This window comes from Olea europaea, unplaced genomic scaffold (genome assembly GCF_002742605.1).
Source record: "Olea europaea var. sylvestris unplaced genomic scaffold, O_europaea_v1 scaffold1895, whole genome shotgun sequence".
In the NCBI taxonomy this organism is placed as follows: domain Eukaryota; kingdom Viridiplantae; phylum Streptophyta; class Magnoliopsida; order Lamiales; family Oleaceae; genus Olea; species Olea europaea.
This window is the reverse complement of record NW_019236753.1, coordinates 71,872-86,316: the sequence shown is the minus strand read 5'-3', so window position 1 is coordinate 86,316 and position 14,445 is coordinate 71,872. Positions and strand designations below refer to the sequence as shown.

Genomic DNA, 14,445 nt, shown 5'->3' with positions numbered 1-14,445 from the left:
AAAGATATTTCTCATTGTATATTTATTTTATAAACATTGACATGCATGGAGAAGCCATTACTATCATTAAGTCAATTCTTATGAGCATTAGACGACCGGCGTTTAATTACAACAACTTTTGTGTGGGTATTAATAGTTAGTTAAACAAAGACTTTTACTTAATCAGCCGGCCTCTTTCATTCCCTTTTAATATACTTCCTCAATGGATGTTAAGTGGAGAAGATGATGTTCAACTGTTCGCTTTTGCTTTTCATTTCGTATTTGAATAATTTTTTGTTACATTAAAAATAGTGACGGACGCTTATTGAGAGAGGGTAAATTTTGACCAGGTTAAAAAGAAAGAGAATGATCCTAGCAGGCCAGGTCAAGATCACGACAAGTGCAATAAAACACATAATTTGGTGCAAATGATCAAGGAAATAATATAATAAGATATTTCCATAATCCCAACTGTCATACCTTCAACTAAGCTCTTGTTTGCTGAAGATTAAAATCATATTTTTTAATATATTTTGATAAAAGTTGATGAAATTTGTGGTTGAAAAGTTATGGATCTCATTATATATGTCGTTAAAATTAATTATTAACTTTGACTTGATTAAAATCTAAATTTTAATTTCTATCCAATAAGGGCTAAACATGGAGACATTCCAACGAGTTTCAAAATTTTGTAACTTTCATTTTTCCGTCATGAAGTTTTTTTCAAACAATCATGCTTAGTGTACATCACATCTGACAATTTTTTGACAGAATGCCACACATTGGACAGTTTCAAAGAAAAAAATAATTGTTTTTTCATCCAATAAACTTTTGCCAACACACTTCTTCGTCAACAAGGTGGTAAAAAGTGGTGTACAAATAACAAAATCCTTTTTCAAATTGCGTTTAAAGACTTCAATTTTTAGTTGAATTTAAATGAAAATAAACCAATGAAAGGAAGGCTGATTCCTGGAGGTAAAATATAAAAACTTTGTTGGTCAATGTAAACACTATATGGGAGTAAAAAGAACGGAAGTTTCCATAGGTTCAATAAGGTTGTATTGATGAAGGCCTAAAATTACAGTTTTAAAGAACAAGTAGAATCAGTAATTTTATGTTGTTTTTAAAATCAACCAAGATTTGCTTGAGAAGGTTGTCACCGTTTGGAGAGGTAAAATCAAGTGATTTGCAACCAAAACTCTCCTGTTAGCCAAATTGAATTTGATACGAATGACATTCATTTTTTATCGTAACAATATAACGTCGTCCTATTTCATATTTTTCATATTAAAGAGGGAATGCATCCAAATTAATTACAGAAACCTCGAAATAAAATCTTCAACTTAAACTTCAACATCCAAGAAAATGTCGACGAATCAATCAGTAACATGACTGATTAACTGTTCTCACACTCGAACTACATTCACAAAACCAATAAAAAGTTAAAACAGAATGCAGAAGCTGGGAAAAAAACATTCTAAATGGAACTTTGGAAAGAATTAGGACATGGTGGTACTGGAATGTCAAAAGTCCCATCCAGCATCAATAGAACAATTTTCATTGATGGACGCATTGATGGCTCGTCTTGGATGCACCAGAGACCAATTTTAATCATCCTGTCCAATGTTTGTGTTTCAACCTCCTCATATCCCACTAGTTTATTCAACTCTCCGACAGCATAACAGTTGTAAACCCATTCTTGAAGAATTGCTTCATTCTCAGAAAGTCTCCGATCGACACTTTTTCGACAACATATGATTTCTAGTAGCACGACTCCAAAGCTGTAAACATCTGCTTTAACTGTTACAGGTAAATTCATGTTCCACTCTGGGGCAACATAACCCCTTGTTCCTCTGATCCCTGTATTGGTATATGTTTGATCTAGCATTAAGAGTTTTGCCAATCCAAAGTCGGAAATCTTTGCACACCTGTGCTCATCCATGAGAATATTTTGAGGTTTAATATCACAATGAATGATCCGTGTCTCACACTCCTCGTGCAAGTAGAGGATGCCTCTGGCAATATCAAGAGAAATTCTGATTCTTTCTTCCCAGCATGGCCGACTTTCGGGATTGAAAAGTATATCTGCAAGTGATCCATTGCTCATGTATTCATATACCAGAAGCCACTTGGATGCTTCAAAGCAGTAACCAAGAAGTCGGACTAGATTGCGATGATATGTTTTCCCTATCACCTTCATCTCAGTCTGGAACTCTTTCTCTCCAGCCAATTCTTTCTCAAGCCTCTTCACGGCCACAACAATTTTGTTGTTTGTTAGGATTCCTCTATAAACTGCGCCAGATGCCCCTCGACCGTAACCCCTTGTTCCTCTGATCCCTGTATTGGTATATGTTTGATCTAGCATTAAGAGTTTTGCCAATCCAAAGTCGGAAATCTTTGCACACCTGTGCTCATCCATGAGAATGTTTTGAGGTTTAATATCACAATGAATGATCCGTGTCTCACACTCCTCGTGCAAGTAGAGGATGCCTCTGGCAATATCAAGAGAAATTCTGATTCTTTCTTCCCAGCATGGCCGACTTTCGGGATTGAAAAGTATATCTGCAAGTGATCCATTGCTCATGTATTCATATACCAGAAGCCACCTGGATGCTTCAAAGCAGTAACCAAGAAGTCGGACTAGATTGCGATGATATGTTTTCCCTATCACCTTCATCTCAGTCTGGAACTCTTTCTCTCCAGCCAATTCTTTCTCAAGCCTCTTCACGGCCACAACAATTTTGTTGTTTGATAGGATTCCTCTATAAACTGCGCCAGATGCCCCTCGACCGAGCTCTTCTTTGAATTCATTCGTGGCTTGCACAAGTTCTGCGTAAGTAAATGCTCGTAAACCAACATCCTCAATCAGTTCAACATTTTTATTGTTGGAAATCGTATAGGTCCTGGCATGATTTCTGTGGACATAAACCCAAGAAATTGCCAATATGACGGCAGCCAAAGCAACAAGTGAAATGCCAATGATTAAGATTTCTAGACGACGTTTGGGTTCGTTCTTGATTTCTTTAACTGAATTCTCTGAAACTGTTGTACTTGTGCTCACCTTGACAAGAGCAATTCTTGGACCATTACGCAATTCATCACTTTGCAATATTCTTCCGTATCTCAGTGGAAGCTTTTGCTTTTTGCAACTTCCATATTGAGAGAGAGTTCCTAGAAAGAGAGCTGCACCACAATTGCGGTCCTCTAAACAAGCTTTAATACAATCTTCTCTAGTCATATCTTTTACATCAGCATAATTAGTATCTTCCCACTCTGTGTTATCCAATGATCTGATTTCATAACTGACATTTTTATCCTTGGCTTTACAACCTTCCATGGCAAAATTCCTCTCGCATCCTGAGCTCCAATCGCCTGGATTAACATGATCGAATCCCGGAAGACATTCACACCCTGAAACTCCGACGGCAGCCAAAGCAACAAGTGAAATGCCAATGATTAAGATTTCTAGACGACGTTTGGGTTCGTTCTTGATTTCTTTAACTGAATTCTCTGAAACTGTTGTACTTGTGCTCACCTTGACAAGAGCAATTCTTGGACCATTACGCAATTCATCACTTTGCAATATTCTTCCGTATCTCAGTGGAAGCTTTTGCTTTTTGCAACTTCCATATTGAGAGAGAGTTCCTAGAAAGAGAGCTGCACCACAATTGCGGTCCTCTAAACAAGCTTTAATACAATCTTCTCTAGTCATATCTTTTACATCAGCATAATTAGTATCTTCCCACTCTGTGTTATCCAATGATCTGATTTCATAACTGACATTTTGATCCTTGGCTTTACAACCTTCCATGGCAAAATTCCTCTCGCATCCTGAGCTCCAATCGCCTGGATTAACATGATCGAATCCCGGAAGACATTCACACCCTGAAACTCTATCCGTCACATTGCAGAAACTATTTAACCCACATAAACCCTTGGGGATACATTTATCTTCCGTGGATGACCATTCTTTAGTCCAGTTGCCTCGATGATCCAGCAATCGATTATATAGTCGAAAAATACCATCCACATCAATTCTCATGAGGTAGATCGTTTTTGTTCGATATTGTCCTGTCGTTAGATTGAGTATAATGGAGCTTCCATTGAACAAATAAAGAAGGCCATTATTATCAAGATTCAATGATACATTACTGCCCTTTCCGTCAGTGAATGATGAATAGTAAGAATAATTCGGCTTGTCTTCTGTGTTCACGGGGTATTGCACCAGGTTCCCATCAGTTTGCATCTTGAGACGGAAAATCCCTCTGGCAGGGTTTGTTGCCGAAGCACTGGAGAAAATCTCTTTTCCTGCTGAGAGGTGTTGGCCAGGCAAAAGAGTGTCCGTCGGGTTGTCAAAACTCTGCCACGTGATCCTTTGAGACGAATCGTACAGAACAAAATTGCCAGTGTCAAGCATTGATGCTGAAGCAGAAGCTGAAGCAATTATTATGTCAGATCGATCTTTCTGCTGCAAACTGAGCTTTCCATCATATCTTAATTGCAAAACCACATTGCTGGGAAAAACGGGACTATCCCAGTTGGCTGTCCACACTACAGTCTTTTCTGGAATCCCGGCAATAAAAACTCCAACAGCATAGCCATTGGTTAGCTTGTAGAATCCAAAGGCATAGAGTCCAGAAGGCGACAACCATGATGAATTTGTAGTGGGTGTTAAAGAAGATCCAAGATAAATACGGGAATATCTTTGTTGCTGGGCTGATGCTGCTATTACCGCAGAAATAATTAGAAAAGAGGGAAAAGCAGCCATGGAAAATAGATTCTCCATTTTTCGTGGGATATGGCTTCTTTGTTTCATTGAGGAAGGGAGTGGGTGTTATTTAAAGAGATCAGCAACACTCTCTATTGACTCGTTGGCGTCAATGCTTAAGCTCTATTTGTTTGAACAAAGTGTACATGCATGAATCTAGGAAAAATAATTCCAAGGTCACTGTTTTTCTTGATTGCGAATACCAAAGAACGATAATAATCAATTCGTGCAATCAGTCTGAAATTTATTAAAAATTAAGGCTTAATTTATTGTGTTGTTCGTATTAGTATTAGCCATAAAATATTTTTTAACCTTGAAAAAGTCCACCTGCAAAGCCCGTGTCCCCAAAATGGGGCTCGGCCCGAGCTTAGGCTCGGGTCTACCGAGCCCCGAGCCGAGCCGACTCGGGCTTTTCCCGAGCCGAGCCACGGGCGGCCCGAGCCGGCGAGCCCGATTGCCATCCCTAGGAGTGGGTGTTATTTAATGAGATCAGTAACACTCTCTATTGACTCGTTGGCGTCAATGCTTAAGCTCTATTTGTTTGAACAAAGTGTACATGCATGAATCTAGGAAAAATAATTCCAAGGTCACTGTTTTTCTTGATTGCGAATACCAAAAGAACGATAATAATCAATTCGTGCAATCAGTCTGAAATTTATTAAAAATTAAGGCTTAATTTATTGTGTTGTTCGTATTAGTATTAGCCATAAAATATTTTTTAACCTTGAAAAAGTCCACCTGCTGACAAGAAAGAGCATCTACAAAGTCTAATTCTTCGACTTTTCACTTGTGTATGGAATGATGTAAATATTATATTGAAATTGCCATAAGAACAAATCGACTAGACTTTGATATTCAAAATGTCCAAACAGAATGTCATGGCTACGGGAGCTCTTCTTGATATTTGCAAAATTCAGTCTCGTCTAATAAGCTCCAAAAATATAAGAGTCTAAGCTTTCCAAATCACAAGAATAATTAAAATATGATAAGTGCAATTTGGTTCAGGAATATATCAAAACTATAGAGAATAATATTCTTCTTTTAAAAATTTATAAATTAATGGTATTTGAAATAAATAATGTGAAAGGTAAGAGAATTTGTAATAATTTTCCAAGTAAAAGTTACAAAGAGGACTTAATTTTGTTAAAAAAAACAAAAAAAAAAAAAAAACCTCATATTCAAAACAAACAAATCCACGGAACTTGACTTTTCAAATTATCCAAGCAGAACCTTATTGTTATTGTGGCTGAGTCTTCTCTTGGTCAAGTCAAGTTGAAGTTTTTAATGAAAAATTAACTCCTTTTAGTCAAGCTTCAAATCATCCAAACAGAGTCTCAAGCTATTGTGGCTGAGGCTTCTTTTGACAAAGTAAAGTTGAAGTTTTTAATGAAAAATTTGTTACGCCTCTTCCAACAAGGCTCCAAAAACTCTTATATGGCAGTTACATGACAGGCGAACTTGGGCCCACACTTTACATCATTCTGCCCAAGAGGCAATTTGGCCAAACCCTCGTGAATAGGCTGAACTGCTATAGAGGGCTGAACCCATTTGTTGGAATCAATCCCATATGGGAAACCCTCATAGATGGTGTGAGACTACAAGGGGCTCAGCAAGAGATCTTTTATATAATCATTAGCCAGTGATTGATGTGACAATTCACTGCTATCGTCGCCCTATTCACCAATCAAGTAAAAAAAGCCTTGCGTCAAACTTTTGGGCAACTAAATAATATTAGTATTAAATGCTTATGATAGATTGATACCTTTGACTACAAGCCTCAGCCACATGGATGAAGCCATGTATACTTTTACACTACGATCAATTCACCCCCTTTCTACTATAAAATCTTACACAATTTGTCATTCTAAAGGTAATACAGTTTAGATTCTCAAGCTATAACTTTCCTCTCTTTGCTATCACGAAATTTTCCAAAGCCAAACCTCATTTTACATAGGAGGCTCAGGTCTAAAGCACCTTCTACACTCAAATACATACAACTTCAATTGACTTGACAGTCGAAGTGTGCAGCCAATTCTACTACCATCGGAAGAAGTTACGTGTGGCTAACGGTTAGTCATGGTGTGCAGAAATCAGCCTTACGTGGACACAGGAGGCCTTAGAATCTGTTGGCCACATCGGAGGTACAAAAATCGAGGTCAATAGATTTACATGGTCTGCGAAAAGCCACGCACTATAACCACGAACATCGTTGTGAAAAAAGATACTGAAGAAAGTGTCTAAACGGGGAAGAAAGGTTTTGCTCTTTAAGAAAGAACAAATGGAAATACTCAAGAAATACTACCTGGAGTATTTTGTAATATCTAGGTTATTGATATACTATGAGTTTTAGCAACTATGGTTCCCATCTAAGGGCGAATGGAAAGTCTCTAAAGAAGAGATCTTTCAAACTAATGTCAACATTCTTCGACACCATCACTAGCACCACCGTATACGTGGGACATACCTTGCAAGAGAGGTGGAAGAAATGGATGCAAACATGAGGAATATAGACCAACAGAATACTGTCATGCAATAACTATTTATGCAAATGTAAGGATAGGCTGGGCATCAAATGCCTCGATAAGATGATTTGCAACGGCAAGACGAGGAGAAACATAGACTAAGGCTCAATCTCACAAACAAATGAGGGAGGTTGCCCCAGTTGGAAGAGAAATGGAGGTAGACATGTCAATTAATTACACCTCTAGTCAACCTATGGATAATCTGTCCCAAAGAGATGATAACTCACCTCCAAAATATGAACAAGAGCATGGACCTCAAAAGTCCTCCAGTATATTTGACAGGATTGGCCCATCTATGCCTAAAAATTATCCCCATAAGCCATTTTCTATAGTATATGCAAGGCCATGGCCTACGACAAGTCTCTTTACCTACAAATAGATGAGCAAAAGAAGATGCAACAAATTTGAGAAACCAGATTGGCCCATCACAGCCGCCCAGGGATCAAGCCAAAGAAGAAGATTTAGATGGCCCGTATAGATACTTCAAACTGGATGATAAGGTTGACAATGTCCCATTTTGCAAGAGTTGAGGAATGCCCATGTCTCTAACCATTTTGTACCACAAAAAATTCTGAAGTATGAAAAGAAAGGCAATCTGACAAAGCAACTTAACAACTATAAGTCCCTCATGAGCCTAAGAGAAACTTCAATTGTGTTAAATGAAGAGCCTTCCACCTTTCACTCATTGGGACTGTTGAAATATGGTACAGTCATATACCATTTGGGAATATCAAGAGTTGGCCAGACCTCAAAAAGGCTTTCTTGAATCAATATTTATCTAGTAAGGATGAAGAAGCCCACATTCACATCTTCAAGATATGAGGCAACAAGCAGATGAAAACTTGAAGAGCTACTTGACGCGGTTCACTAATGAAATGACTTACTGTGAACAAGTTATTGATAGAGAGGCCCTTTCAGCTTTGAGAAGAGGCCTCAACATGAATACCCTCTTTTAGAGGGATGTGTGAAATGAGAATCCCACCACTTACAATGTCTTAGTAGAAATGATGAGAAGTGAGATTGTCAATGAAGAATTGATAGATCATCGAAACCAAACCTTCATAAAACTTCCACTCTCTCAAAAGCAAAGACCAGGCCCTATCTCCTATCTGGTGAATCAACAATGGATCCAAGCCAGGCATACCATCGTCCCTACTTCAGGTTAAGCATTAGCTAATGTTACTTTAAATGTTGTACTCTCTTTGACATATGAAGAAGTTGGAACCAATGTCCCGAGGCAACCAAATCATTCAAAGCGTAGAGGTAGGGTTGGAACATGAGGCTAGGCGGCATCGCACAGAAGAATTTCCTAAACATAGGATGGATGAAGATAGGGACAGACCTAGAAGTGGCCAAAGACCAATTGGAAGACACTGATAATGCTTCTATTTGGGTTATAGACACCATCATTGAAGGTCTGGATGTTGGGAGAGAATTTCGAAATGCACAAAGTAGTTATGCTGGGAAAGCCAAGCACTACCCTATGACTAGTTGCATAGTCAATAGCACCCTTTAGAGATGGAAATATACCATTTTTTTTACTTTTATACAGAAAGATGCAATGGGCCTACATTATCTCCATTGTGATGCATTAGTGGTAAGGGCTATTAAAGTATGAAATGGTGTAAAGCTTATGTTGGTTGACAATGGAAGCTCCTTAATATTCTATTTGGAGCCACTTATTAAAAAATGTTAATAGACAATGAATTTACTACTATGACTTCCTCTTTGTATAGGTTCATAGAAGATAGTATCATTTTAAAGGAAAGATACTCTTACAATGGAAATGGGGTCACTCCCCTTGATGGCCATGGATGTCGGGCGAACTCGGGAGGACAGTGTCATAGTGAAAGGTTAACATCTCTCCACCCTTATTAGTCATGGCGAACATCAAGTAACTTCGTACAATCGAAACACTCAATGCAGATAGCTCTAGTGGCCCCCACTTCTGCCTCTATCAGACAGTGACAGAAGTTTTGGTTAGGCCGACTACTATAGGCTAGGGCTATCATTGCTCGGGTGGCTGGTGCTAATTACCGTCTTTTGGCTAAAGAACCCCTCATTGAATTAGCTAAAGAATTCCAAGAGACACTTAAGATACTAAAGCATTTCTTTGAGATGTGGGCGTAGCATAAAAATCCAAAGGCTCGAAGATGGCTATGACCCCCAAAAATATTGCTAATTCCATCATTATTTGATAGAGTTTCTTATTATGGATCGTGGGTTAGCCTATCACGATGCATATATCACGGTGCATTAGGTGACCGGCATTGAAAGAACATGGGACTATTACCTCTATTCATTACCTACGTATAAAGTTTCCTATCGAACATGGCATCACAATTGTCTGAGACAATCAAATTGGATCATGAGAGTGCTATCTCAATTTCTTGAGGAGCTGAACCTCGTAGTGTTAACATGGTGCTGCTTGACACTGAAATACTTGATGCACCTGGAGAAGGGCAAACCTCTGAACAATGAGGAAACATCATAATGATAGATTTCACTGCAAAAGGAAAGATTCTTGAAGAAGAGATAGTCTCTAAGGAAGGGGCTATGGATGATGAATTGGAATCATGTATCATGTACTCCAATTCTCAAATGACTCTAGTAGAAGAATCGAAATGCTTACCAGTAGACCCTTATGACCCCATAAAAATGCTTCAGGTGGGAAAATAACTAAATCAAAATGATGAATAGAAGCTGAAAAGTTTTCTACTCAAAAAAAACTTTGATGCATTTGCTTGGAGGCATGAAGACATGGTAGGTATTGATCCTAAGGTCAGTTGCCATCATCTCAACATTGACCCAAAATTCACCCCTCATAGGTAGAAGATAATAGCCCTTAACCTGGAAAAATATGAGGCCCTGAAAGAGAAAGTGGAAAATTGATATCTAATGAATTTGTCATAGAGGCTATCTATCTAGAGTGGATCTTCAATCTAGTCCCAATGAAGAAACATAGTGGCTAGTGGAGAGTATGATAGACTTTTCCAACATTAAACAGGCTTGTCCCAAGGATAGTTTTCATCTTCCAATGATGGATCAACAAGTGGATTTCATTGTGGGCACGAGTTATTGAGCTTTATGGATGCCTATTCAAGATATAATCAGATCCTTATGCACCCTACAGATAAATAAGACACCTCCTTCATTATAGATAGAGACCTTTATTGTTATAAGGTGGTGTCCTTAAGCCTAAATGATCTGTGTCTCACATTCCTCATTCAAGTAGGGCATGTCTCTGGCAATATCAAGAGAAATTCAAATTCTTTCTTCCTAGCATGGCCGAGTCTCGAGGTTGAAAAGTATATCTGCAAGTGATCCATTGCTCATGTATGTATATACCAAAAGCTACTTGGATCCTTCAAAGCAGTAACCAAGAAGTCTAACAAGATTACAATAATATATTTTCACTATCACCTTCATCTCCGTCTGAAACTCTCTCATTCTTGCCAATTCTTTCTCAAGCCTCTTCACGACCAGAATAATTTTGTTCTTTGATAGGAATGCCACATGCTTCTCTTTGAGCTCTTTTTCGAATTCATTTGTGGCTTGCGCAAGTTCTACATAAGTAAATGTTCGTAAACCAACATCATCAATCATTTCAACATTTCTATTGCCGGAAATTATATAGGTCCCGATATGATTTCGGTGGACAGAAACCCAAGAAATTGCCAAGACTAATGCAACCAAAGCAACAAGGAAAATGCTAATGATCAAGATTTGTAGATGGTGTTCTTTCTTGATTTCATTAACTGGATTATTTGGAACTCCTTGTGTGAAGGATGAAAGTGTACTCACTTTGATAAGAGCAACATTTGAGTCACCCAGCAATCTTCTTTTGTATCTCAATGAAAGCTTTTACTTTCTGCAAATTCCATCTTTAAAGAGAGTTGCATCACAATTGCAATCCTCTAAACTAGCATTTTCACAATCTTCTTTAGTCTTCGTATCTACTATAATATTATGTGTCTAACCCTTCTATGTTATCTTGTGATCTTATTCTATAATTGACATATTGATCCTTATCTTTACGACTTTCCATGGAAAAATACCTCTCACATCCTAAGCTCCAGTTGCCTAGAATAACAAGTGAAAATCCTGGAAGACATTTACATCATGTAACCCCATCCGCCATACTACAGAAACTATTTACTGCACATATACCGTTTGTGACGCATTTATCTTCATTGGACAACCATTCTATATTCCAGTTGCCTTGACTATCCAACTAGCGAATATATACTCAAAAAATACCATCCACCATCCACATCAATTCTCATTAGGTAGATAGTTCTTGTTCAATACTGTCTTGTCGTTAAATTGAGTAAAGGAGTTTCTGTCGAACAAATAAAGATGGCCATTATTATCAAGATTCAATGATACATTACTGCCCCTTTCGTTGATGAGTGATGCATAGTAAACATTATACATCGTGTCTCTAGTTTCCACAAGGTATTGTGCAGAACTAAACTAAACCCGAATTTTCGGATATTTAGTAAGTGAAACTGTCTATTCTAAATTTAATTAGGGAACCGTTCAAGTTCGATTCCATTCAATTCAATTCGGTTATGTTCGGTTCCATTTGGTTCCTAAGTTCTATACAATAATTATTTTTTTTATATTTATAACAACGCTACATAAATTCAACTAATGATGTATTCAATTTTAAAAAATAATATAGTCCAATCTTATATATCTTTTGCGATCCTCTTTGTTGAGTTCTTCATAAATTTAATTTTTAAAATCACAGGAATAAGAAGATAGCGAGCTTACAATAATAAAGAAAGACGTAGTTGAGCTTCCATTTCGATTTCTCCATAACTGTAGAAACGAAATTGTAGGTCAATTCGATTTCTCCATAAATGTAGGTCAATTTGATTAAATTGAGTTTGATCTGAAAATTAAAAATAGGAAAATCATATTAGGCAACTTACAAAAATATCCTCAAAATTTGGGGTCTTATGAAAAATTATATGAAAAGTTTTTGAAAGTAAAAAATAATCTGTAATACCCTTAAAATTAGTGGTCAATTTGATCAATGTCACTTTTTTATAATTTTTAATAAAAATTGTCACTTTCTAATAAAAAAAAGTGACACAATGTCACTTTTAAAACTTTTTTATTAAAAAATGACATACAATGTCACTTTTAAAACTTTTTTATTAAGAAATGACATACAATGTCACTTTTATTAAAAGTTATATTTGTCACTAAAAAAAAGTGATAGAAATAAAGGTGACTAGAAAATGTGACAAAAATTCAAAAACAAAAATGACAAATAATAAAAAAGTGACAAAATTAAAAAAATGAAAAATAATAAAAAAAAAAGTGAAAAATTCAAAGAGGGGCAGTAATTTAAAAAAAAAAGTGACATTAAAAAATGTAACAAAATTAAAAAAAATGACAAACACTCAAAATTGACAAAATTCAAAAAGTGACAAAAATTAAAAATAAAGTGACAGAAAATAAAAAAAAAATAAAAAGTGACAAACACTCAAAAAGTAACGAAGTTAAAAAAAAAAGTGACAAAAATAGCTTGATGGTGATTTTCTTGTTGACAAAAATTCATCTATAATATGATTCGTGCAAGATAAGAAATCATCCTAATATAAGGCAATTTTCATTTTTCATGCACCACCAGCCATTTCAACATTTATTTGCAATAGTATTTGCATCGTGCTTGTAGCTAGGCTAGTTCAACTTTGAGGTATAACATGCCAAAATTCTGGTATCACAGGATTTCTATTCTTACATTGTAATAGCTGATCAACTCATTTGTTGGTAAGCTCCTGGCACCAATTGCACTACCTACTCTCACTTGCAGAGCAAATGAAGGCTCCATAGAGCTGATTGATTTTTTTTCTTCCATAGTCATAAGCCTTAAAATAGGCCACTATCATCTGCAATTAGAGATACAATGCCAAACACAGATATTGTTGATAGGGCTGCCTCCCTATTCTTGGTTGGCCCAACTTGAGAAACAATGGGCCTGGCCGGGTTGAATCGTTTTTTGGGAAATAAAAGGCATTGTTCCTAAACGCGTTTTTTCCTTTCAAATTGCAAGTTCTGTGGACCATACACCTGGCACCTTTGTGATCGGTGGATTGTTGATTTTTGGTGGTCTGTTAAAAGGCATCATGCCTCTTCATTTTCACTCTAATCTGAGTGAATGGTTCTAGGGTTTTCTTCGTCTTCTCTCTAAGGATATTCTGAACTCGTCTTGTTCTTGTAATTTCTGAAAGCAATCTCTAATCTGAATGATGTTAGGGTTGTATATGGTATATGATCTGTGAGATTGTAGAAACTGAGTGTTATGTTAAAGAGAGGCGATAGAAATCTGTTATTGAAGAAACGACAGTTTCTTCATACATTCTTGTATCGATTCTTTGTGATTCTTAGTGGATTCGAGCCTACTCTACTTTTGTAGATGCTCAACAGGTGAGTAGGCCTTTGGCTGAACATTCGGGCCTTTAGGGGCGAAAAATACTTGTGTTCTTTACGATTCTGTAAATTTTTATTATTTTGCTGCAATCGATTTTTTAGAAAAGAATAATCCTGAGACCAACAAGCGGTATCAGAGCAGTTTACGAAGGGTTAGGTTTTTTCTTTTAAATTTAAAAAAAAAAAAACCTAGATCTTAGTTTTTGGTTAAATCTTAAATCGAGTACACTTTGTGAAAATCTTTTACAAGATTTGCCTTCGGTTTAATTTTTAATGGATATTTTCAACTACGAACTTTGTGATATTTCTTTGTGATATTATTTCTGATGATTACTCTGTTTTCTTGGTGTTTCTGAGGCGTCTGAATTTTTTGAGTAATGTTTCAATAAAGATTCGTACTGAGTAACAGTGAGTCAACTCGACTCATTCCGATTCCTGCTGATTTCCTGTGACTCACTACTGAGTCACACTGAGTTGCTGTGACTCGTTGGCTTCTTGTGTGATAACTTGGTTTGTTCAACCGGTTCTGGTATTCTCTTAATTACCTCCTTCATTCTGTAATACAGTTTTTTTTTTTAAATCTTTTTGGATCCTTATTTTTCTTAGTTTCTCAGTTAACTGTTGTTTAGATAATATACTATAAAAGGTTGGTCATTAAGGTAATTGATCTTCTACTACCTTCCTTTGTCCAAGGTCTCCTGCGAGGACCTGGGAATCTGAGGGGGTAGT

The 14,445-nt window shown here is 36.8% G+C and overlaps 1 protein-coding gene across 1 annotated transcript; it reads right to left on the bottom strand.

Moving 5' to 3' along the window:
• Window positions 1–1,308: 1,308 nt before the first annotated feature.
• LOC111378883 (G-type lectin S-receptor-like serine/threonine-protein kinase LECRK3) lies at window positions 1,309–4,794 on the bottom strand. Its single transcript, XM_023002164.1, has 3 exons — window positions 3,451–4,794; window positions 2,651–2,970; window positions 1,309–2,173 (listed from the first exon to the last, which is right to left on the bottom strand). The coding sequence occupies exons 1-3, from the start codon at window positions 4,763–4,765 to the stop codon at window positions 1,457–1,459; spliced, it is 2,352 nt and encodes a 783-aa protein (XP_022857932.1). The 5' UTR covers window positions 4,766–4,794; the 3' UTR covers window positions 1,309–1,456.
• Window positions 4,795–14,445: the final 9,651 nt, after the last annotated feature.